The 24,174-nt window shown below is 55.1% G+C and overlaps 1 protein-coding gene across 1 annotated transcript; it reads right to left on the bottom strand.

Annotated features, from left to right (window-relative positions):
- Positions 1 to 2,489: 2,489 nt before the first annotated feature.
- Positions 2,490 to 24,174, bottom strand: LOC106990495 (uncharacterized). Its single transcript, XM_060403644.1, has 3 exons — positions 20,469 to 24,174; positions 19,968 to 20,043; positions 2,490 to 4,223 (listed from the first exon to the last, which is right to left on the bottom strand). The coding sequence occupies exon 1, from the start codon at positions 21,596 to 21,598 to the stop codon at positions 20,525 to 20,527; it is 1,074 nt and encodes a 357-aa protein (XP_060259627.1). The 5' UTR covers positions 21,599 to 24,174; the 3' UTR covers positions 2,490 to 4,223; positions 19,968 to 20,043; positions 20,469 to 20,524.

The following is a 24,174-nucleotide window of genomic DNA, read 5'->3' on the forward strand; positions in this document are numbered from 1 at the left end:
TCCCCAATCTCCAGGAAGTTCCTACACAACGGGGTGCCCCGCATCCCCTCTGAGTCACTGCTGAACCCACATCCAGTCTGCTGCAGAAGCCAGCTACTATGGGACAGAAAATTGTGCCCTTCAGAGGACTCCCAGGTTCCCCTGTGAGGGAGGGGAGACACCCTGGGCACAGCAGAGGTCCAGGTGGGTAGTAAGTCATTTTCCAGGGAAGAAAACCAGCCCAGAGCCCACCCCACAGCATCCCCACTCTGGGCTCTTGCTCACCACTGAAGAGAACAGATGGTGTGGTTAATTGGGGTGTCATCGTGGGCTCCAGCCCTCTTCAAGGTCCGGGTGGGGGTAACAGAGTGATTTACTGGGTCATAAATGGCAGCTCACAGGGAGCCAGTGATGTCATACCCACAGCCCCTGGGGACTGAGGGAGCCATGGACACAGGCCACAGTCTGGAGCCTGACGGGAGACTCTTGCCTTTCCCTGATCACTGGGCTCTGATCCGAGGCAGACAAGGGTAGGCAGAGCCCAGGACACCTCCTGGTGGGGTTCCCATGCTCACAGCTAGAGAAAGTGAACACGACCTGGGAGCAGGGGAAGGAAAAGCAGGATGCAGGCAGAGGAGCAGAGACACCCAGAGGAGAGTGGGCAGGGCCTGCTGGAGTCTAAGAGACTCCCAGAGGTGCAGCTGAGGCCTGCCTCACCCAAACAGAGCACCAGAACCCCAGGCAGACAGTCCAGCTCCAGAACTCCCCAAGAGGAACATGAATGAAAAAACAAGTCCATCCCTTTCCCTAGAAAGCCCTGTGCCAGAGAGGCAGTGCTTAAAAGCTAGGCTGCCTGGTCAGCCCTGCCAATGTGACTTTGGGCAGCTTCCTTAAAAATTCCTCTGTGCCTCAACTTCCCCATCTGTAAGATGGGATAATATTTTTTCAGAACTCCACTAGTTAACAGACTCAGAACAGAGCTGACATGCAGTGCTGTGTGCTTGACCTGCTGCTGCGGCTGCTGCTAAGTCGCTTCAGTCGTGTCCGACTCTGTGCGACCCCATAGATGGCAGCCCACCAGGCTCCCCCGTCCCTGGGATTCTCCAGGCAAGAACACTGGAGTGGGTTGCCATTTCCCTCTCCAATGCATGAAAGTGAAAAGTGAAAGGGAAGTCACTCAGTCATATCTGACTCTTTGCAACCCCATGGGGTGCAGCCTACCAGGCTCCTGTCCATGGGGTTTTCCAGGCAAGAGTACTGGAGTGGGGTGCCATCACCTTCTCCACTTGACCTAGGTTATTGTTTTTAATAACTCTTTGAGTGGGACTCAAGAGTCTATATTTATTCATTTATTTAGAGGATACTTTTTAATTTATTATCTATGTTTGGCTGTGCTGGGTCTTCACCACTGTGCATGGACTTTCTCCAGTTGCACCGAGCGAGGGCTGCTCTCTCGTTGGAGTCCTCAGCCTTCTTGCTGCAGAGGCTTCTCTTGTTGTGGAGCATGGTCTCTAGGCATGCAGGCTCAGTAGGTGTGTGCCTGCTTAGTCACTCAGTCGTGTCCAACTCTTTACAACCCCATGGACTGTAGCCCGCCAGGCTCTTCTATCCATGGGATTCTCCAGGCAAGAATACCGGAGTGGGTTGCCATTTCCCACTTCAGGGATCTTCCCGACCCAGGGAGTGAACCCACGTCTCTTGCATCTCCTGCACTGGCAGGTGGATTCTTATCCACTGCACCACCACGGAGTCCAGTCTGTTTTTTTAAATACAATAGCTGCCCTTGACTTTGGACCTCCTACCACCCACTGCAGCCCCCATCTCAGACACCAGGGACCCTTGCAGGAGGGAAATCAAGACAGAGCCCTGTCAGTGTGCACTGGTTATTTCCGGAGGCATGGAAAGAGCCTCTCTGTCTCTGAGTCCCCTTTTATACATTGGATCCTTCACTCATTGTCTCCTGAAACCAGGGCCCAAACAGGCAGAGTCAGGCAACAGAGGGCAAGAAAACATCTCCAACAATGTCTTAGAGGGAGGATCCAAAGCATGGGGCAAGAGGAGCAGCAGGGTCCACAGGGCCAGCCCCTCTGTCCATTGCAGGGGGCAAGTGGAACACAGAGGGACTGACACCCTGGGCAGCGCCAGGGACCCCATCAGCTGGGGTGAAGGACCAGATTCCCTGAGACCAGCCCCTCTGTCTCCCGACTCCGACATCTCCCCCAAACACCCCCAGACCTGATGGGAGCGCCGCCCCAGGCTCCCTGTGCTGCGGGGGCAGCAGACACTGGTCCTCAGTAAGGAGTGGAGACAGATCAGCACACATCACATCACGCTTGGCACAGCCCCCATTGGTGGGCACTGTGCCACCGTGTCAGCCAGCCATCTCCTTGCAGAACCCTCTTCGGTGGGGGCGGGCTCCCAGGGGGGATCTGCATCCGCCGGGAATGGCCCAGGCCCCCAGAAGCTCCCTAATCCCCACCCCCTCACCCCCAGACCCTGCCCTTCCTGGGTCCAGTTTGTAATGCTTTTTTATTTGTGTGACTGTGTGCTTTCAGTCTCTCCTCCAGGCTCTGGGAGAGCAGGACTGAGTCTGTAGGGTTCACCTACAGAGCGCCTGGCACATTTGTCAAAAGAATGAATGAATGAATGATTTGAATGAAAGCTCCACCTTCCTGGTCACACCCTTGCTCCTAGCACAGAACCTGTAAGAGGTGCCCAGACTTGGCGGGATGGAGCCAACCTTGCCAGAGCTAGGAGCCCATTGTCCACCCCAGAGCGATCCCAGGGCCGTTAACCAAGGAAGACTTCCTAGTGGAGGTGAGGGGGAAGTCGGAGGGGAGCGGGGGGCAGGGTTCTGGCTCACATCTGCTCTTCCTGTTCATCACCTATTTCCGGTGGGAAGTCCCAGAGGCCGGAGGTCATGTCTGGGTCTCAGGGCCATCCCCAGCACACCCCCCTGAAGCCGCACGTGGCCTGCCCTACAGTCGGCTGCCAGCTGTGACTCACGGCTCAGAAGCCTTCCTCTCAGCCAGAGATTGGGGAGCAGAGATTACAGTAACGTTACTAACTTCATGTCGTGGCTGTGACTGCAGTGCTTACGCTCAGAGTGCCTCCCCCGACCCCGAGGGCAGAGCAGTGACCTCACCCTCCTGGGTCAACAGCAAATGAAGACAATCCTTCCCAGAGGCAGGGGGATGACCTGGATGACCCTGGTCTGCCTGAGAAGTCCAGAGTCTTGCCCCTTCTCCTCAGAATTGGTTACACACCCTCCCTCTCCCTGCTCCCCACAGCAGTCTGTTGGGGCCAGGGCTCGGCCAAGGTGGGCAGGAGAGGGGAAGTGCCAGAGGGTGCCCTGTGCTTGCCCTTCCTCACCCTCCATCTAGGACACACACGCTGGAGAAAGTGGCGTCTGAGGATGTGGCTGCAGTGGCCAGCTCCTGGCGCCAGCAGAAATCCCCAAGCCCATCAGCAGACCCTGTTCAGACACGCCCTCTGACCATGGCACTGAGTAAATGCTGAGGAGACACCTGCGGACTGATGTCACAGCCTGCCTGCCCTCTCCTCCCAGACAAGCCCTCTTGGAGCCCAGACCATTCCAGTTCCTCCTGGCAGACCATGAGAGGGCCCAGAGCAGGCACTCCTCTGGGGAAGGTTCTGTGGGAAAGGAATGCAGAGGAACTGAGATCAGAACCCAGATGGGTGCTCTTAGGAAAGTTACCCAGTCTCTCTGGGCTTCAATTTCTCCAACTGTAAAATGGGACTAAGACGAGTTGCCTCCCGGATGGCATTGAGAGTGAGTGCCCCGGCCTGGCAATGGATGGACATAGGTCCATGGCAGCCAGTCTTGCTGCCCTTACCTACTCCGGGCAGGAAATGCCAGGCCTTAGAAAGAACCGAGGCTTCAGGGAAGGGAGCAAAGCAGAGATGTTTGAGAAAGGGAGTTAGGAAGGCCTCAACCCACCCTCTGCCAGCTGCAGACTAAAGGTACCAAGGGCCTGGTGGCAGACTGTCTCCCAATCTCCATTCATCCCTCCTTCCCAGCTGTCAGCAAGACCCCCGTGGGAACGACTGTATGGTCCAGCTTCCCTTGGGCCACAGGGGGCCTGGAGGACTGACCTGTGGCCAGCGGGATAGAAGCCGTGTGTGTGATTTCCAGGAAGTTTCCCTTAAAGGGAAGGGGCAGGCCCTTCTTCACTCTTTTCTTCCTCCTTCCCTCTGGCTGGAGCTCCAGTGACTGGAGTGACCTTGGAAAAGGAAATGACACCCAGCAGATCAATAAGCCAGAAGCAGCCTGGATGCATGACAGCACATAGTTGGCAAGACCACCTTCAAGTACAGGAGCGCAAAAAAAAAAAAAATGCACATCTCTCTCCTCAAACTTAACTTTGATAGGCCCCTCCACGGTGGAATCACCTTAGACTCATGTGTGCCGGAGGGAGGGGGGACAGATGGGGTGCCTGAGGAGAGAGGAGTCACCCGAGGGTGTGATATCCCCTCAAGGAGCACTTCCTTCTGTGTGAGCGGTAAGGCCAGGAGGAGCCTTGGTGGGAGGGTTTATCTCCAAGAGGAGGTGAGGATGGATGGATGGATGGATGGATGGATGGATGGATGGATGGATGGATGGATAAAAACAGAAGGAAGGAAAGACCAGGTAAGTGGGTACACTGAAGAGAGATATCCAGAAAGAGGGAAATACTCTGGGAAGATAAGATGCTTTGGGTTTCAGCCAGCCAGGCTAGGGTGGAGGGAGGCAGGATGGCCAGCCTGACCCACTGTTCATGTCTAACTCTATTTTTCCATCTGTGCTTCGGGACTATCTCTTACTTCCTCACTACTCAAGGGCAACGAGCAGTAACTTTTTAATTTTTTTTTAAGATGGCTGTGTCAGTGTGGCACTGCGCCAACACAGTCCAGAGCCCGTCGATGTCCTAGGATTCCCCACCTGGAAAGCGGGGATCACACTGGAGCCCACACATCTGGGTGTTGCAGGGATTCAAGGAGCCGACTCTGCGACGTGCCTCCCCAGCACCTGGCGCAGTTCAGCTCACAGGAAATCCTAGGAGCTCATTTCAGCTGCTCATGAAATCCTACCCTGGGATGTGAGGGACAGAGCTGCCACTGGGTGACCTGTGGTGTGAGTCTAGAGAGAGACCTGGCTGGTCTCCTCATCCCACAGCAACAGCTCCAGCCCTCAGGGACCTAAAAATCAAGGAACGTTAATGCCCTGGGAGAGCCGCCCTCCCACCGCATCAGGGCCCCGTGGACACAGGTGGGGCTGGAGGTAGCAGGGAGACTCAGATGCGGGGGACAGCCAGGGCATAGTCCGCGGTCCCACCGCAGTGAGATCAGACCCTCAGCAGGTCCACGTGTGGTCACAAGAAGCTGGTGAGACACCACGCAGGGCACAGAGGCCACACGGAGGGTGAACACAGGCCTGAGGGAGGGGAAAGGCATTGGCCTGTCCTGCCTGGAGAGGGGTAAGCCAGGGGTCCACCTTGATGCCAGCCTTAGTGGGTCCACGAGCCAATTTCACAGGGATGCCTTTCCTTAAACTCCCCAGGAAAACCCCAGGGCTTACAATCTGAGTGAGACTGCTGTTCAGGGTAAGAAGGGACTATTTACCAGGGGAACTAGGGGCTATCGTATCTCCTTGGAGCAGCAAACAAGAAAAAACGATCTTACAAAATAGTCACCGGGATTCCAGGTGGCCTAAGGGAGAACTCTGACTGTCCATGAGACAAGCCCTGATGTGGAGGGAGTTGCGGACAGTCAGGAATGAAAGGGTCCTGCAACTTATGCAGAACCTCCAGCCAGCATCTGAGTCCCCAGGTCTCTGCTCCCACCTCTGCAAAATCACACAAGGTGATGATTTGGGAATCACTGGGTTTAGGAATCATAGAGGTGAGTTTAAAGCTCTGGTGGCTCAGACAGTAAAGAATCTGCTTGCAATGCAGGAGACGCAGGTTCAATCCCTGGGTCGGGAAGATCCACTGGAAAATGGCATGCAACACACTCCAGTATTCTTGCCTGGAGAATTCCACGGACAGAGGAGCCTAGTGGGCTACAGCCCATGGGGTTGAAAAGAGTTGGACATGATTGAGCTACTAACACTTTGGATAAAGTTACTTAATTGCTCCGTGCCTTTGTTTCTTCTTCAATTTAAAAATAAATAAATAAATAACCCAGAGCTGGATTCAGAGGGCCACTGGGAAGATTAATTCAGTGGGTGGCAGCTGAAACCAGGCACCCAGGACAAGCTCCATAATTATTCTCTGTGGGCCGCTGCTATTCTCCTGTCTGGGCAGAGACCAGACTGCAAGGGTCCCTTGGAGTTCTTTTCCAGTTTAGAATTCCTTGATTTCCACCACCCTGTGGTTCCTGATTTCTGACTCTGAGATCTGATGACCAAGAAAGACACGTCTGCACAGCTCTGCTCTACGCAGCACCTAACAGTCCAGCCTGCAACCCACATCATTTTCCTGCCAGAAGTGGGCTTCACCCTGCCCATCATGTGTCCCCCAGCCCCGTGGCAGCCCCATGGCAGCCCCGTGGCCCTAGGTGGCCCTGCCAGCTGTCTTTGAGCCCTGCACCATGCCCTCACCTGGAGTCGGGGCAGCACGAGCCCCTCTGGCTGACTTCCTCACACCTATAGTCCCCTGACAATGTCACATGCTGTGGAAGTTGGCAGGCCCAGAGGGGCCACAGATGCCAACACAAACACCATTCCTATGGAGGCAGAAGAGCCCGTGGGGGTTATTTTTAACCTGTTGATCAGAGGCCACAGCTCTGGCCCTGGGAGGCCTGGAGCTGCCGGTTCTCAGGGGGAAGTGAATTGTCAGGCCTCCCCTCAATGACCCTCAAGGGCACTGGGTGGTGGAAACCCCAGCCCTCACCCCACTTGGACGGAGACAGGGAAAGGCAGACGCAGCTCAGGACATGCCCCATCTTGTGCACTGGTTTCAACTGGGGCTGAGCTGAGCCAGGAAGAGCAAAGGTACACTGCAAATCACAGGATGTGACCTGGAGACGGGCCTCTCCTTGTCCCCATCCTGCAGGTAACTGTGACCTGAGAAAGGAGGCCCAAGGTCACACTACTGGCCAGCACCAGCTCCCCGCCCCCGGTCCACGCGAAATCTGACATGGACATCTCAGTGACTCTCCATGGCTGCATCTGGGGATCACCTTATCCTGCCCCCCGCCTGGTCTGTTCCACCTTGGTGGACCCAGGCCCTGACTCACCCTGCAAGGACTTCCCAGGTGCCCAAGCAGTGCCCCCTGGAGGACAGCCGCAGCAGTGGCCAGTGCAATGGGCAGCACCATGGTGGCTGGAGGCCCAGGAGAGGACGTGCGGGCCAGGGCGTGCCTGCGTGGGGGGAGCAGGACCAGAGCTTCTGCCAAGAGCCTGCTGCCGGCTGCTGCTGAGTCTGTGCTCGCCAGACAATGGACCCCACAGCCCAGCCTCCCGGCCTTGGCCCCTTGAGCTGGGCAGGCAGCTGCCGGCCGAAGCAGCCGCCTCCACTGGTCCCTCACGTAGCCCACGTCCTGCCTGCTGGGTGGCCCTTATCACCGGGTACGTGCCAGGAGCCCACATGCCCACACTTTGCGGTGGGGAGAGGACTGGGAGCCCGGGACGGATGGAATCGGTAGGGAATAAGGCTTTCGGCTTCCTCCTGCCTCTGGAAACTCCCAAGGAGGGCCCTGAGCAGGCCTGGAGTTCCCCTTGGGGAATGTCCCACCCTCAGAGAGACCTTAGCCCCATCTTGCCAGGTCCCAGCTCTCAACCACTCTTCTCTTGGACTGAGGGCATTGGGGTGGAGGAGAGGGAAAAGGGTGACCTCTTCCTATGATTACTCTGGGTCAGCTCACAAAAACCAGTTATACCTCAATATAATAAGTACTTTTACAGCATACCCATTGAGTAATGGGGCAACAGAAGCACAGAGAGACTGAGCAACTTATCCACAGCCACACAGCTAGCAGGTACAGAATCAGGATTCAAACCACGCAGGCTGAGGCAAGAACCGAACCACATCCCTCAGAATACAATGGGAACAGGGACGAGACTGGGCAATACTCAGCTTCCTACCCAGGGGAATGAAAGTTTGGGGATCTGACAGATACAGGCTCAAGGCCAGGAACTGCATGCTCTAAGCCAAGTGAAGATCCCCTCTAGGCCAATGTTTCCTCACCCATAAAATGGGCACAGTGATGAAGTACAGCGGCCTCACACAGAGAAGGTGTTCGCCCTCACCTAGCAGAGCTCAGAGTATCTTTCCACCAAGTGGTTAGAATGTCCTCTAGAACATCTGGCTGGCCGAAGTGTGCCATCCCAGCCTCCCTCGGGCAAAACCCACGTTCCCTGGCACTTGGATTCTGCTGCAAGCCACCAGCATGTCCAGCCAGGCAGCCCCAGTGGCATGGCTGGCTCAGCCCCAGCATCATCATTTAAACCACCATGGCCACGGGGTGCTCCGTCTTCCTTCTCCCCAGGAAGACTATGAGTACCTGCCGGCGGCCTGAGGGTAGAGGCCATGCCACCCCCATCAGATCAGAGGATCTGAAGGAAAGGTGCTTCCTCATCACAGACACCCCAGACTGGGGCTCCCTGAGAGCAGAGGCTGAGCAAACCATGCCATCCCGCTACCAAACTGGGGAACATGCATATTTGGGCCCTGTTCCATTTCCAGTCCACCACCCACCCAAGAGATGTGTGACCCTGAGCAGCTTCTCTGGGCCCATGGTCAAGTGGAGATGACATTTCCTATCTGCATCCCAGGCAGGGATTCCCGGGTGGCTCAGCAGTAAGGAACCTGCCTGCAAAGCAGGAGAGACAGGTTCCATCCCTGAATCCGGAAGATCCCCTGAAGGAGAGCATGGCAACCCATTCTCCAGTATTCTTGCCTGGAGAATTCCATGGCCAGAGGAACCTGGTGGGCTACAGTCCATAGGATGGCAAAGAGTTGGACACGACTGAAGCAACTGAGTACACACACACGCACTGCGTCCCGGGCTAGTGAAGATGAGATGAAGCCACGTGTGTCTGTGTGTGTGACAAGTTCCCTCCTCGTGATCTCTGCTGGTGGATTAGGATGACAGTGTGTGTGTGAGGCACGGAGGAGGCTGTCCTGACTGGGAGGACTTGGGGTACAGGCATAGACGTCAGAGGAGGGAAGCAGAGGGATTTCCCCACGTAATGTGGGGCCTGAGGCTGCTCAGGCAGGGGAAGAAGGGCTGAGTCACCGGCCATGCCAGAGATGCTGGGAATCTGCTGCCTTCCCAGCCACTGAGAGTGAAATGACCACAGGAGACACCCAGAAGCCTCAAGGAATGAGGTGGTGGCCGGACAGGACAGGAAGGGAACAGCGGCTGACCCGAGTCCCCCAGGGAAACGGGAGGAAGCAGCCTGAGCAGGAGACGCAGCAGTCCTGACCTCACAGGGACCCCGGGATGGTGAGGACAGACAGGCCTGTCATAGCGGAAGCTGAAGTCTGATGGGGAGAGAGAGGAAGTCTGCCTTCAGGGAACTCCTGATCTGATGGGGAAGTGGTAAGGACGTCTGCCTTCAGGAGTTACAGTGTGACGGGAGACTCAGCCTCTGCTCCCGGGGACTCGCAGCTCTGGGCATCTATAGGGAGCACCCTCTCCGTCCTCCTTCAGACCCTCTAATCTGAGCAACAAACATGGACCCTGCCCTCAGGGCGCTTTCTGCCTTAAACACTCAGTCTTAAGCAAAGGTGTGCAGGCATAGGTGAATACCTGTGTGGAACGCCCTCAGAGACCACCAGCCTGATGCGGGGAGATAATTCCTCACAGTAGAGACAGAATCCTCCATCAGCCCAGGGAAGGGGACCTTGCCCAGAAGTCCTCCTGAGCGCCTGGACCGTAGAGAGTGGAGAGAAACAGAAGTACCACCACATCTGGTCTTGGGGTGGCTGGGCTCGCTGCCCTGAACAGCTGGGCCACATCTGGCTTCCAGACATCCACCTCTTGCTCAGTGATTCACTCCCGGCCCTCGTGTCTGCAGAGATGGGAGGACGTGGGCTTGGAGTGATACAAGGCTTGCTCGAGCTCTCCCACGCGCATGCGCACGCCCAGTGCGCACAGAGAGGACCGCGGAGGCGGGGGAGGCGCGGGGGGCGCCCTTCGTTTCCCACCTCTGACTCTCTGGTCCCCTCACACAGCCACTGCAGTCGGGGCGAAGGGGGTCTAGTCCACCCTTGAGTCACCGTGACTCAGGCTCCCCGCCTAGAACCCTCACACTCGGCCTCACCGGTTTCACGCACGCACGGTGAGCCGGCTTGGAGTCAGACAAGAGGCGCCCGGAGTTCCAGATGCCCCCCTCCCCCAGGCCCTGACCCATCCTTTCTGGAGAAGAAAAGCTCCAGGAAAGCGGAGGATCGGGCTGGGGAGGAAAAGGAACACGCCAGGGAGGGAGTAAGTAGAGAGCAGACAGCCTTTCCCCGTCGAGTGGGACACTGATGACAGAGCTGATCCATCCCCCACCGCAGACTGAGGTTCCCAAAGGGCAGGGCTGTGTCTCCCCCTCAGACTCGGGTCGCTGAGGCAAGACGGTGTCTTTCCCATCAAAGTGGATCTGAACTGGATCTCATTTAGCTCTATAACAGGTGACTCATGCACCATCTACATCATTGGGATTTTCAGACTTAGTTGGAGGATTGGAGGTGGGAGGGAGCAACTTCCCAACAAAGCTGGCTCCTGAGGGAGGCCAGTTATACTCACTGGCAGGGACTGCCGCAGAGAGCAGCGTGCTCTCCGTACACCTACTCTCTGGGTGGTCCCTCCCACTGTCTAGTCCCAGTCTCACATGCTAAATCACCTGCTGGGCAGGGTAGACCTACAGGACATGTGCGGAACCTGGAGGGGGAGAGAGCAGGCATTCTTTGGCATCATACCCAGCCGTCCTCAGCTGGAGGAGAGTCTGCAGGTCCAGTTCCCCCTAGATCTGCAGCTGAGCCTGGGGCAGGGCAGATGAGCCTGTAGGCATCTGTGTGAGGCATCTGGGGAGGCTGGACCAGGCAGGCTTTTGCTCCAGGAGTCCAAATCAGCAAAGGAAGTGGGTCTCAACTCCTATGAGCGCGTCCTTATTCTGCAGACATCTCCCATATAGATTAGAGGGGAGGCCTGCTACCCCCATAGTCACTGCAGCCCTGCCCTGCAGCAGAGACTTTGGGGAGTGAAGGAAGCAGGAAACAGGCTGGACAGGCCCTGGGAATCCCACCCCACTCTCTTAATCACCATTCCACACCAAGAGCAGGGCTCTCCCCAGCCCTCTTCCATTTCCCCTTGTCACCTCTTCACCTCCCACGCCTCTTTCAGGGAAATGAACCATGAAACCATGCATCACTGGGGCTGGTGAGGCGACAGTGGAAGCAAAAACTTCCAGGTGCTATTGGAAAGTCTCTACTCCCCGTCTAGCACTGAGAATTGAGTCTCGCCCTGGCTGAGGGCACCCTGAGCCAGCAACCCACTGTACAGAAGGGGAGACTGAGGCCTATGACTTTGCAGGGCAGAGTAGATCCAGCCCTAGAGTGAGCTGGCCATACCTGAGACTGCCAGTATCAGGGCGCCCCCCAACCTCCACCCCTCAGTGGGACTGTGAGCTCTGTGAAGTCAGAGACTGTCACCAGCTTCGTGAAAGTGAGTGAGTGAGTATTGCTTAGTCATGCCAACTCTGTGACCCTTTGGACGATAGCCTGCCAGATTGCTCTGTCTGTGGGATTTTTCAGACAAGAATATAGGAGTACGTTGCCATTTCCTCCTCCAGGGGATCTGCCTGACCCAGGGATCAAACCCACATCCCCTGTGTCTCCTGCATTGCAGATGGTTTCTTTACCTGCTGAGCCACCAGGGAAGCCCCTAGCTTCCTGAAAGGAGCATGGTAAATGAGGGCAGGATGAATGCAGACCCTAGGCTGGTCCTGGGAGGTGGGGGATTCTTGCAGAAAGTCTCCAATCAGAGTTCCCCTCATCGTGTCTCCTATCCTAGTCCTAGAGAATGCATGGAAGCTCAGAAGAGTCTCCAGATCCTCTCCCCTCCACTTCGCTTTGCACTACCCCCTCAGTCTGATCAGGCTGACTACAGGACCTCCCCAACTCTGGTCCCCTCCTGGGCCACAGGTCCCCCTGCTTCGTTCTTGGCAGCCCCAGACTCCTGGCGCCTGGGGAAGGGAGGGTCTAGGATGCACAGGCAGGCCTGCATCTAGGCCAGATTGGGCCACCTGCAGAAGCCGCCAGAGCCTGGACCAGGAGCCCTGTCCCCCAAGCTGGCAGAAGGACAGACAGCAGCCTACGTGATGTCCTTTGCCTCTGGGTTCCAGCCAGTTGACTGGAGCCTGGTCCAGCTTGGCTAGTGTCCCCACCCCTCCCATCCTACCACCCCTCCCCATCATCCCTCTTTCAAATACAGTCCTTGCACCAGCCAGATGCCTGAGCACAGACTTGTCACCAAGAAATTCATGCTCTATCCCAGCAGTTTCTGCTCATCCTGCCCTCCCTCTCGCCTCTCCCCACAGAAGCCATCTCCTTCGGCCAGTGGGCTCACCACCCTCTCTGCAGAGCTCTGACCGACATGGAGAGTCAGCTCCTTCCCAGCCCAGGGAAGGGTCTCAGCAGAGGTAACAGGGAAGGGGGCCACGATGCAGCTTCCCCATAACCTCGCAGGTCTCTGTACTGCACCCACTCTCTGTCCCCATTGCCATCTCTCAAGGGAGCAAGTTCGTTAGGTCTGTTTCCCGTTGTGTGGGTGAGGATGTGGTCTCTCTATCTGATGCCAAGACTTGCTGCAACCCGACCCTACAGCAGAAAGAGTTGTCATCAAGCCCAACCCTCAAGTTCATACTCTTGTAATCTAGAGAAAGGCTCTCCCAGAACCTGCCAGCTTCAAACCCTAGCCCTACACACCTTTTTGGTCAAGTAGCTTTGTCTCAAACATTTTTTTAATCACGGCAAAATACACTGAAGGTAAAGTTTACTGTCTTAGCTGCTTTTTAAGTGCACAGTTCACTGGCGTGAAGTAATTCACATTATTGTGTAACCACCACCGTCCTTCTCCAGAAGTCTTTTCATCTTCCCTCAAACTCTGTACCAATAAACAATAACTCCTCATTGTCCCCTCCCCCCAGCCCCTGGCAATCCCCATCCCACTTTCTGTTTCTATGAATGTGGTACCTCATTAAAGCAGAGTCATGCAGTGTTTATCCCTTTGTGACTGGCTGACTTCACTTAGCATAATGTCCTCAAGGTTTGTCTGCCTTGTAGCGTGTGTCAGAATTTCCTTCCGTTTTGAGACTGAATAGTATTCCGTGGTGTGTATAGACCACATTTTGTTTCTCCGTTTGGCTATCTTGTTGATGAACTCTTTTAGAAAATCAAAGTAACATATTCTCAGGGTACACATCTGAGGAGTTCAGAAGCAGATAAAATGAAAAGTGAAAGTTCACCTTAGCCCTGCCTTGTTCTGCTTAGAATAAATCCTGAAATTTCCAAAACAGAGGGCAGATAGATTTATGTCTATCTTATTTTTACACAAAAAAAGTGACATACTCCTCACCGTATTTCTTAAATATGAAGTTGGAATTCTCTAGAGTCTGTTAAAACAGACTGCTCTACCTCAGCCCAGGTTCCCAGCCCACATGTTCTGCGCTCCATCTCACCTTCCCTATTCCCCACCCTGAGATTCTGGGTCTCCAGCAGGCTTCTCAAGATTCAGTACTGCCCAAAGGTCTGCCCTTTGTGGACTAATACCGCCAGAGCTGTCCTGCCACTTACTTTTTCATTAGGGAATATCAGCCTATAACTGTCAAAGTGAAAGTGAAAGTCGCTTAGTGGTGTCTGACTCTTTGTGACCCCATGGACTATACAGTCCATGGAATTCTCCAGGCCAAAATACTAGAGTGGGTAGTCCTTCCCTTCTCCAGAGGATCTTCCCAACCCAGGAATCGAACCCAGGTCTCCCACATTGTAGGCGGATTCTTTACCAGCTGAGCCACCAGGGAAGCTCAAGGATGCTGGAATGGGTAGCCTATCCCTTCTCCAGAGAATCTTCCCAACCCAGGAATCAAATTGGGGTCTCCTGCATTGCAGGCAGATTCTTTACCAGCTGAGTACCTCATTCTTTTTAATCCCAGCACACACCTCTGGCATTTTGGATGCTCCAGAACATAGCTAATCAGTGCCTTACTGATGTACTTGACGTTGCTTCCAATTTTTAAGATTCAGAAATAAAACTGTCATGAATACAGTTGTACGGATACTTTAAACACACTCAACATTTGTGACAGCATAGCTAATAAATCTGTAGATGTGGAGCCCCTGAGCAAGTGGTTTGTGAATTAATTCTTCCCATGTAATTGCCAACCCCCTTCCCGGGTGCAGTTGCCCTCCCACCAGTTCTGAGGATACCTGTGTCCACAAAGTAAGGGGTCTCCTGTTTCAGGGGTTGTCCCTCATAAGGAGGAAAAGAGACTCTTATCATCTCTTACTTTTGATTTCTTGTATTTTGACTGAGGGTAGGAATTTTCACCTGTTCATTAGCCTTTAGTATTCCCTTTCCCGTTCATGAACTTTGCCCATTTTTCTATTTGCTTCTCTTTTCCTTATTGATTAGTATGAACTTATCTGTCATATATATTGAAAATATTTTTTTTCTGGTTTGTTATTTGCCTGTAAGCTTTAAGCTGTTACTTGTTTATGTAACCAGTTTTTAAAGGTCTTGCCTTTTGTGAGCCTTCCTCGTGGCTCAGTGGTTAAGAATTCGCCTGCCAATCCAGGAGACTCAGGTTCGATCCCTTGCCAGGAGGATCCCACATGCCGTGGAGCCACTAAGCATGTGCACTGCAACTACAGAACCTGTGCTCCAGAGTCCGGGAGCCACAACTACTGAGGCTGTGAGCACAAGTACTAAAGCCTGAATGCCCTGGAGCCTGTGCTCCACAACGAGAAGCTGCTGCGATGAGAAGCCAGTGCACCCCAGGGAGGAGTAGCCCCCACTCACTGCATCTAGAGAAAGCCTGCTCAGCAAGGAAGGCCCAGCATAGCCAAATAAACGAATAAAATAAGTAAAATTATTTTAAAAATCTTTCCTTTTGTGACTCCTATATTTTGTCCTCCTTTCCCCAGTTTAAGAATATATCAATACGCTTAGAAATTTTTGTTGATGTTTTCTTCTAGTAATTTTATGGTCTTTTTACATTTAAATAATTGATTCATCTGAGGCTGATTTCAGAATAAGGAATAAAGTGGAGAACTGGTTTTTTGGTGTTTTTTTTTTTTTTTTCCCCCTTAAACAGCTAGCCAGTTGTTCAAGTTGATTGAATCTTTTCTCCTCTGATCTAAAAAGTCACTTTATCATATATTCAATTTCCATTTGTTCACATTGTGTGTCTGGGTTCTGTTCTGTTCCTTTGATGTGACGCTCTGTGTGCCAGTACCCAGCTGTTTTATTACTGAAGACTTATACAACATTTCAGTAGCTCTATTTGCCCCCTTATAATGCCTCTCCTCCAGGATTTTCCATGCTCTTTTTGCATGTTTATTTTTCCAGACGAATTTTAATATAATTTGTCAAGTTCAGAAGATTTTCACATCTTCTAACAGACGTGATTTTCTGATATCTCAGCCCACAGCAGAATAGAAACAAGTTGAGAAAAAAGAGATGGGATGGTGGTCGACCTGAGGCAGTGATGGTGGTGGAAGTGACAGCTAATAGGGAGCTGATGAAGTGCTGAAGAACGATGAAAAGACACGAGAACTATGAAAATAAAGACATCACGGAATGGCTCTTTAGTGTGGAGTCCAAGACCTTGGATTTTCACTGTGTTACAACCAGGACCATGATGGACACTTACTTGTAACCACAACTGTGAGTCATAAGGACTCACATGTTCTCTAACCTCTGATTAAGAAGGCAGGAAAGTGTGTAATATCCATCCAAAATATCTCTTTTTAAGGTCTCGGATATTAACGTCTGGAAAACTAATGTGAAACGGTTCATTCTTGGATGATGACAAAATTATGACATATTACTGGTTTCTCTATAGTTTTCACAAAACCCAACCTCCAAATTCCAAGGAGTTCTGGGATTTGAATTCACTCTACCCATTGGAAACACAGCTGAAGAAAATGTCCCCAGCCTTTCAGCCAGTCCGCACACAGTAATTAAAAAAAAAAAAAAAAAGATTTAGCTCTACTGGGCACCTGCCTCCAACACGTGAGGCACGTTATATGCAGACTACATTGCAGACCTCAACAGCCCCATTAGATAAGGCTGTGTTCCCATTAGACAGGAAATTTAGACTTAGAGGGATCAAATTTGGGCAAGGTCAAGTTATCATGTGACAAAGAACTCTCAGTCACCTTCAGCCCTTCAACTCACCCCCACCCCCAACAGGAGGTCCAGCAGGTGACCAGTGCAGTTCAAGTTCCTCTTTGCAAGGCCCTGCACCTGCCCAGCCCAGGGCCCACACAGCCCGAAGAGGCCCTATCCCATGCCTCTGAGTGGTGCGGAGGGTAGAATGAGGTGCCAACCTGGGCCATCTAGGGAAGGAAGGCGCAGCCTCCAGACCCACCAGGATCAGGGGCTCAGAAAGTGGGGAGGGTGCCCTGCAGACTCAGAAGACACCTCCAAGATGAGTACTGCCTGCCCTGGGCTGACATGGCCTCTCTGCACTTCCTGGCCATCCCAGGACATCTGTGTTCACCACACCACACCTTCACCAGTGGTGTGAACAGAGCTCAGTCCTGTCCTAGATGCCCCAGGGAGTGGGGGTTGTGCAGGGGACACATGGGGAGGAGGTGACAGGCACTCCCTTGGGAGTTCCCCGTCCCAGCAGAGATAAAGGTCAAAGAGCTCATTTGTGTTTCCTTGACAGTCATTTGTCTAGGGTCTCTACCAGCCTTATGGGGCCTGCCCTGGATTCAGGTACAGAGAGGTCTCAGGGTGAGAGTCTCCAAGAGGCTGAGCGCTCTCCCCAGGCACAGGTGGGACTACGTGTGCTTAGTGGTCCAGTCGTGTCGGCCTCATTGCAACCCCATGGACTGTAGCCCACCAGGCTCCTCTGTCCATGGGGATTCTCCAGGCAAGAATACTGGAGTGGCTTGCCATGCCCTCCTCCAGGGGATCTTCCCCACCCAGGGATCGAATCCAGGCCTCCCACATTGCAGGTCTGAGCCACCAGGGAAGCCCCGTGGGTCTATAGGGTTGTGAATTGAGTGCCCAAGGGACCAGAGTTTTCAGCCCTCTCTTGCCTCTCAGCCCAGGGCCCAGCGGACTGTAGAGCAGTGACCCAGAGGATGAGGAGGGCCAGAGCATCAACTCCTTTCAGCACCCAGTCACCATGAAGCGCTACTGCGCGTGAAGGACGGTGCTATTGGGGTGCATGATGAAAAAGGGGCTGGGTAGAGGTGAGATTCGCTGGAAGGCAAACAAAGTGCATTGGAGGACCCGGAGCAGCGGGAACCCCACCCCAGAGCATCCCCAACCCAGGCGCGCAGAGGAGCGGCTTGCTCCGGAGCCCGGCGCGCGCGCTCGGGGCCGGCGCCGCACGCGCACGCGTACCCGCAGCCGCTCCCCCGCCCGCGCGGCGCCGGCTCCCGCGCGCGCGCACTTGAGGCCTCCCTTGTGCGTCTCCTCCATTCGCTACGTGCAGAATGGTCCGTCGGCAGCAGCTGCAGCGCCGAGTGGGAGGGGGAGGAGGAGGGGAGGGGGAGGCGGTGCCCAGGTCTGGAGGAGGGGCCGCGGCGGGCCGGGCGGGGGGAAGCTGGGGAGAGGGGCTGGCGGGGGGACCCTGGGTGGGCGCAGCCTTCCTTCCCTTCCCCCTTCCCCTCCCCCCGGTCTCCGTCGCTCCCTACTTCAAGGCCATTCCGGCCAGCCCTGTGTTTCCTGCTCAGACGTCCAGGAACCCAGCCGACCAAGAGGGGTTTTCTCCGTGTTGTCCCCTCCCCAAAACCCAGGACCCAAACCCAAGAAAGAACCAGTTTTGCTGTCCCCTCTCCCCTCTTCCCGTCCCGACCACATTCCCAGGCTTTTGTGTGAAATGACCCGACAGCAGACCCTTTCCCACTCCGCTTTTGCATGATGCTGGAGTCCCTAAGAGGTGCTGTAACCTCACTCTCCTCTCTCTTACCCCCCCACCTGGAGGAAGGAGAAGGGATAGGATGGACGCTAGAGTCTAGTTCCCAGCATTTCCAGAAGGGGAAGCCCAGAATCTCACACGCGAACATAGGATGGCGGAAAAGTCTGGTGGCCCAGAACAGGCTGCTGCCCAGGAGCCTAACTAAGTCCATGTCAAAAGGAGCTAGTGTCTGGAGGGTCCCCCCTAGACTGGCATGAATTCACCCGCATTACGGATCTGTGTCCCATACACCTGTGTGTAAAGGGCTCCCCAGGAATGTAATGGTGAGAAGCCACCAAGGGGTGGATCGTGTTTCCCTGGAGGATCCCAAACAGACCAGCTCCCTTTGCTGCCAAGAACCCAGATGTGGCCCAGACGTGCACAGCAGCCCCTCCCACGGGGTGGGACACCAGCTATTCTGTGCAGCCCCTCCCAACTCTTCTCCCAGGGTCAAGGGAGGAAAGCCGGCGACCTCCGGTGCCCCCTTCCCCATTCGGGCTGCTGGCAGGGTGGGGGTGGGGGGGCAATTCCATTATCCTCTCTGTCCTTTGAGGGGGCCATCTGGTTTCACGTCGGAGACAGCCACTTGTGTTTAACGTGTGGTCTAATCTCTAGCCCTCTGCCGGCAGGTTAAGTCTAGATCGCCAGGAAGGAAGGTGTTCTGGGTCAGTTTCAGTTTACACAAACCGACCCATGAGCCTGGGCTTTACACAGTGCCTGGATCCGGGGAAGCGGATCCGCTCCTTTTGGTCCGGCAGTCTTTTAGGAGGCGCCCTCTGCTGGCCACTGGGAAATGCAGGGAAGAACAAGAGTCGTGCAGAGGCGCTCTCGGAGGGTCTGAAGGGGGACACAAGTCAGAGAAACAAACGAAAACCAGGAGCCAGTGAACAGTAGTGACTGGGCTGGCCACAAATAAGGGAGGCATGCTGAAACCTTGCTGGAGGTGGGGAGTTTTGAGCCAGCTTTCGTTGAGCAGGGAAGGGCAACCAAGCTGGCAGATGGCTCAGGACACCCCAGGGGCACCCCTGCCTGTGTGCAGAGTCCTGTCCCTGCCCTGGGTGGCTCACACCCCTGCAGAGTCTGATGACTGCCGTGCCCTGCAAGGGGGCCTACCCTCACCGTCAGCCTCTCCTGGGGTGGTGGGCTGGGAGAAACAGCCAGAGCTGGAAGGCCCAGAGCTGGAAGGCCCGAACCTTCTAGTCAGCACCTGGCTCCTCAGGGCTGGCAGAGAAAGTGACCCAAGAGAGGAGTCTACAGCTGACAGATCCACCCCACATACCCAGGTCCTTGGCATGGCAGGGCTCAAGGTAGGGTACGGGCCTGAGTCACAGCCTGTCTCAGGAAGGCCAGCTTGCCAAGAGGTGAGACCTGGGTCAACAGCCCATCACCCTGCCTCTGGCCACTGGGCATCCTCCCCAACACGTCCCACACGTGGGGCCAGGGAGGTGCTAGGGCGGTGCAGGCCGTGGAAGCTGCTGGGGCCTGCGCCTCAGGGCCACGGAGGGCAGGAACAGAGGCACGAAGGGGTTCTCACTGCACAGGAAGAGATGGGTTAGAGAGAGGATGGACCCCCCTGCCGCCCCCCAGGCATCCAGAGTCTCTCCCGGTGTGGTGGGTAAGCGAGCAGCAGGTGCCACCCAGAACTGGCAGCTTCTAGAACTGCCCCGCCAGTCCTCCAGGGAGGGTCGCCCCCAAGGCCTCAGCATCCTTACAGGACTTTACACAGGTCCGACCTCCGAAGGCAGCCCAGGGCTCCCAGCCTTCCAAGGCCCCACAAAGGCCCAATTCCCAGACCACTCCCCAGAAGTCAATGGCACTGTGACTTCCTCCCCGCCACACCCCGCCCAGCTCTACTCACTGATTCATTGGCTTCCACCTTATTGGCGAGGCTCCCTTCCTGAGCAGCCAGGGTAAGAGGACTCCCAGGGTGGGGACTGAGGCCCAGGAGGGAACAGAAAGCATGGCGCTTTAATTAGAGGTAATTGGTTAATTTAGTCTGAAAGCTTGGGGGAGGGGAGGGGATAGAGTCTGTGGCCTAATAGGGCTCAGACTCAAACTGGTGAGTCTCTTTCCGGACCAGAGCTGACCAAAGCGAACCCACCCACCCAGGACATCCACTCTTCGCCCAGGTCAGAGCAAGGCCCATAGCAGACTGGGGTGGCCGTGCAGGAGAAAAATAATAATAAAGCAGGTGCCCTGGGGTAGTGGGCAAGGCCTGCTGAAGTTAGGGAGCTAGGAACTGAGGACTGGGGAGGTGCAGCGGGTTCTGGGATGGGAATCGATCCCTTTCTTCTCCTCTCCTTGTACAACCATCCCTCCCAAGATCATTGCCCCAACCCCGGCCAGGTTAGGGGCCTACCCTCCTCCTGTGGTCAGTGACCTCTCAGGCCTGCCCATCCTCAGGGGCCTGAAGGCTCACTTCACTCCCTCCAGCTTCAGAAAACCGTTCCAATCACCAAGGAATGGGACGACAGAGGGAAGACCCCTGCCAGGCCCCAGGGGGCGTGCCGTGGCCCGACGCTTCGCCTCCGGCGGCGCGGCGAGGACTCTGGCCGGCAGCCTCCCGCGCTCGGTCCGAAGCAGCTGACCCGCTGGCGGCGGGCCAGGTCGCGGCGGGGCCGGGAGGCAGCAACGTGCGGCGCGGCATGTCGCGGGCTCAGCGGCAGGGAAACGTGGGGGCGGGCCGGCGCGCCGCCCCCTACCCCCGCCCCACGCGGGCCCATTCATAAAACCCGCAGGCGCTGCCCGGACCTGGCAGCCTCCGTTCCTAATTGCAAATTCATTAAGGAGTTTGCATCTTATTTGCATGGAAATCATTTCCTGGCCCGAAACAGAGAAATTCCCCATTCCTTCGGCCCCCCCTTCTGCCCTGCTGTAGGCATCCACTGTCTGGGAGAGGAAGGGGGCCCTAGCTCTGCCCCGCGCCCCCTCCCTGGCCGCAGCAACCCCGCCCCGCCTCCGCCATCTCCCTGGTGAGGAGTGGGGGAGGGGTGAGCAGAGCACCCACCTATCTGGGACCCATGCCTGTGCCCAGGTGAGCCGGCCCTGCCCCAGTGGGTCCAAGTGAGGGGAGGTGCCCGCCAAGTCATTTGCCCCCCGGCCTGGCCAGGCCCAGGGAAGGGAGGAGGCGGATGGCGGGCAGCCGAAGTAGCTGGTTGTACCTGGCAGGAGTAGGACTGGTAGGTGAGGCTGTTCGTGCCCAGCCTCACGTACTTGCCCAGCCACAGGCCATGCCCCCACCCCCACACCCCTCACCCCACAGAACAAGCACCCAGTGACTGCAGAAACAGACACACAGTCAGGGAACACAAAGGCACCCACACTGGGCCAGCCACCACGGCTGCCACCCTGGGGGGCAGCCAGATGCCTTTGTAAGCCATTTGGTCCTTTCCGGCCCCAAGCCTGGGTTGGGGGACAGGTGGCTCTCTCAGTCAGGGGGGGCTCACTTCTGTACCCCAGATACAGCCTCTTGCCCCTCCTCTCCTCCATCTCCTATTCACACAGGTCCCCAGGTGCTGACCCTGCAGGAAGACCTGTCCAGGCACGGATGACAGAGGAGCCTCCAACCCAGGAGGGGCAGTGGAGGATGAAGCCCCTGAGGAAGGGGCACCTAAGCTGTGTATATCCTTCCAAGTGTGTGTGTGTGTGTGTGTGTGTTGGAAGGAGTGCTCCCAACTCCAGGAGTGGGGGGCAGGGGTGGACTTTTGAACTGTTGGAAACAGAATAGAACTACCTGAAGGACACGTGTCAGATAACTACCTGGACACAATGTCCTGGTTCTATATGTTCTGGGACAGTATAAAAAGTAATCACAAAATTTTGTCAGCATCAGGGCATAAAATAAAAACTTGCTTCCTGTCCAGGTCATCAAAACCCCTCCTTGACATGGCCCTGCTCACGCTTCCCTTCTGCCCACGCTCCCACCTGCTGTCACTGAAGTGTCTCTCTTCTGGTGCTGGGGCATGAAGGGGTGGGCAAGGATGTTCCGGAACACTGACCACACTTCCCTCCTGAGCTGGGTTGGACTGACTACCCTCCATTTCCTGGAGCCGTTGGATCTAAAGTGCCCTTGGAGTGTGGGGAGTGTGGGTAACAGAGGTATAGCAGGAAAATATTGGAACATTTTTTTTTTTCATCTCACCTTTTTCCATTTAGTGTGAGTGTGTTGTACAAAGTGAAAAATATGAAAATATGCTTCTTATTACAGATGCATGCTCAGCAATTGTTTCATTGGTAGGTGGCATGATCAAAGAAACTTTAAAACTGATCTAAGCTTAAAGTGGAGGGTTAGAGGTGAGGGATAGCTGAGATCATGTCCATCTTAGTACCTGACCTGAGGTGCAGTCAGCTCAGAGTCCAGGAGGGTGCAGGGACAAGGTATTGGATGAACAAAGTTGGCCCCTAGAATTGACAGATGAGGAAACTGAAATAACTCTGAGGTGGGAACTTTGCTCCAAGGAGTATGTGTGCAGATGGTGAGAGCCTCTCATTGCTGCTGTGTCTGCAGCCTGCCCTTGCCCGATACCCAGCCTGCACCCAAACCCACTTCCACCCACCCCAGTGAGCACAGGTTCCCTGCCCCCCCCCCCCCCCCCCACCAACCCGCACCCGGCACGCTGGCAGCAGGCCTCTCTGAGCTCCTCACTGGTTCTTGATTAGCAGAGCAAGGCAGGGTTGGGTGGTCACCCACCACATCCTCTCCCAGCCTGGTGGGAAGACCGTTGCAGGTTTCCTGTCCCCTGACTAACTGGCTAAAGGAGAAAGAATTTAGGCTCCAGACAGGCCTCAAACTTTGTCCAGCTGGGTGACCTTGGGCCCAAGACATAATCAGTATAAGCCTCAGTTGCCCTGTAACATGGGACTAATCATGGTACTTACTATACCAGGTTGCTGTAAATATTGAGTGGCCTCCTGTGTGTATAGGATCTGGTACACAGTAGGTGTTCAGTAAGATTCTTAAGCCTCCCCCCCGCCCTGCCTTCCCCCTCCACCTCTGTCCCCCAACCCTTCCACGCCACCCCCACCCTTATGTGCAACAGGTGCCCTATAAAGAACCTGTTGAACTGTGATTTGCCATCAGCATGGGAAGGAGAATTCTGAAGGTAGACAAATGAATCTTTGCAGAGCACCTTCCTGCAGAAATTAACAGCACCCCCGCCCCCATCAAAAGCATCAGGCACTCTCCAAGTTCACCCACTCTGCAGAGAGGTCCCTGACTCTCCACCCAGCCCCTTTCCCTCTTTCTGCACTGCCTTCACTTCAAGCCTGAGCTGAGGGTGACACCTGGTGGCCATTCCTATATCTGCAGGACACAGTGACCCCCAACAAGAAAGGTGTTGAGGTTTGAGGGTGAGGGAGCCATTCTTTCCAGCACCTCCTCTGTAACTCCCAGCTCCCTCTCAGGGCTCAGGGAACCTCAAGGATATCCACTACCCTACTCTACCTGAGAGTAGCTGGAGCTCTGAGGGTCGCGCCTGCTTGATGGATAAGATGATGGAGGCCTTTGCCCAGACCCTGGCCCCAGGCAGGACAATGGCTACCCTTCCCCCAAGTGCTGCTGGGGCCTTACAGGCATCATCTCCTTCTCTTCTTATCACTGGGGCCTAGTATCACCAGGCACAGCAAGGTTAAGCCACTTGTTCTCAGTCACACAGCTCCTAAGGACCCGAATAATTAAGTGAGTGTGACACCCGGCAAGCCTCGGGCGGATGGAGGACAAGAGGAAGTGGCCCACCCCGAGTTCCAACCCAGTCTTGCCCAACTGGTGAAGTTACCTCGCTCAAGGGCCTTGTGATGGCTCATCAGTCTCCTTGACAGTACCATGGGGCGTCAGGTAGAGTGGTGATTTTCAAACTGGCTGAATATGAGAGTCACCCTAGGAGGATTTTTTAAATACCAACGCTTGCTCCAGTCCTGGCTGATGAAATAAAAATCAGGAGGCGTGGGGCTGAGTATTTTTAAAAATCTTTCTAGATGATTCTACACTTGTGAATGCAGCCCCTGGGATTTCGCATCTCTCAACTTCACTGCCCTCTAAAGGTCATCAGCTCCCTCTTCCCTGAAGG

The sequence above is a fragment of the Ovis aries genome, chromosome 20 (genome assembly GCF_016772045.2).
Source record: "Ovis aries strain OAR_USU_Benz2616 breed Rambouillet chromosome 20, ARS-UI_Ramb_v3.0, whole genome shotgun sequence".
Classification (NCBI taxonomy): Eukaryota; Metazoa; Chordata; class Mammalia; order Artiodactyla; family Bovidae; genus Ovis; species Ovis aries.

Coding starts and splice junctions, on each gene's coding strand:
- LOC106990495 (XM_060403644.1), bottom strand. CDS start 21,598: ATGGAGGAGAGGAGGGGCAAGAGGCTGTATCTGGGGTACAGAAGTGAG.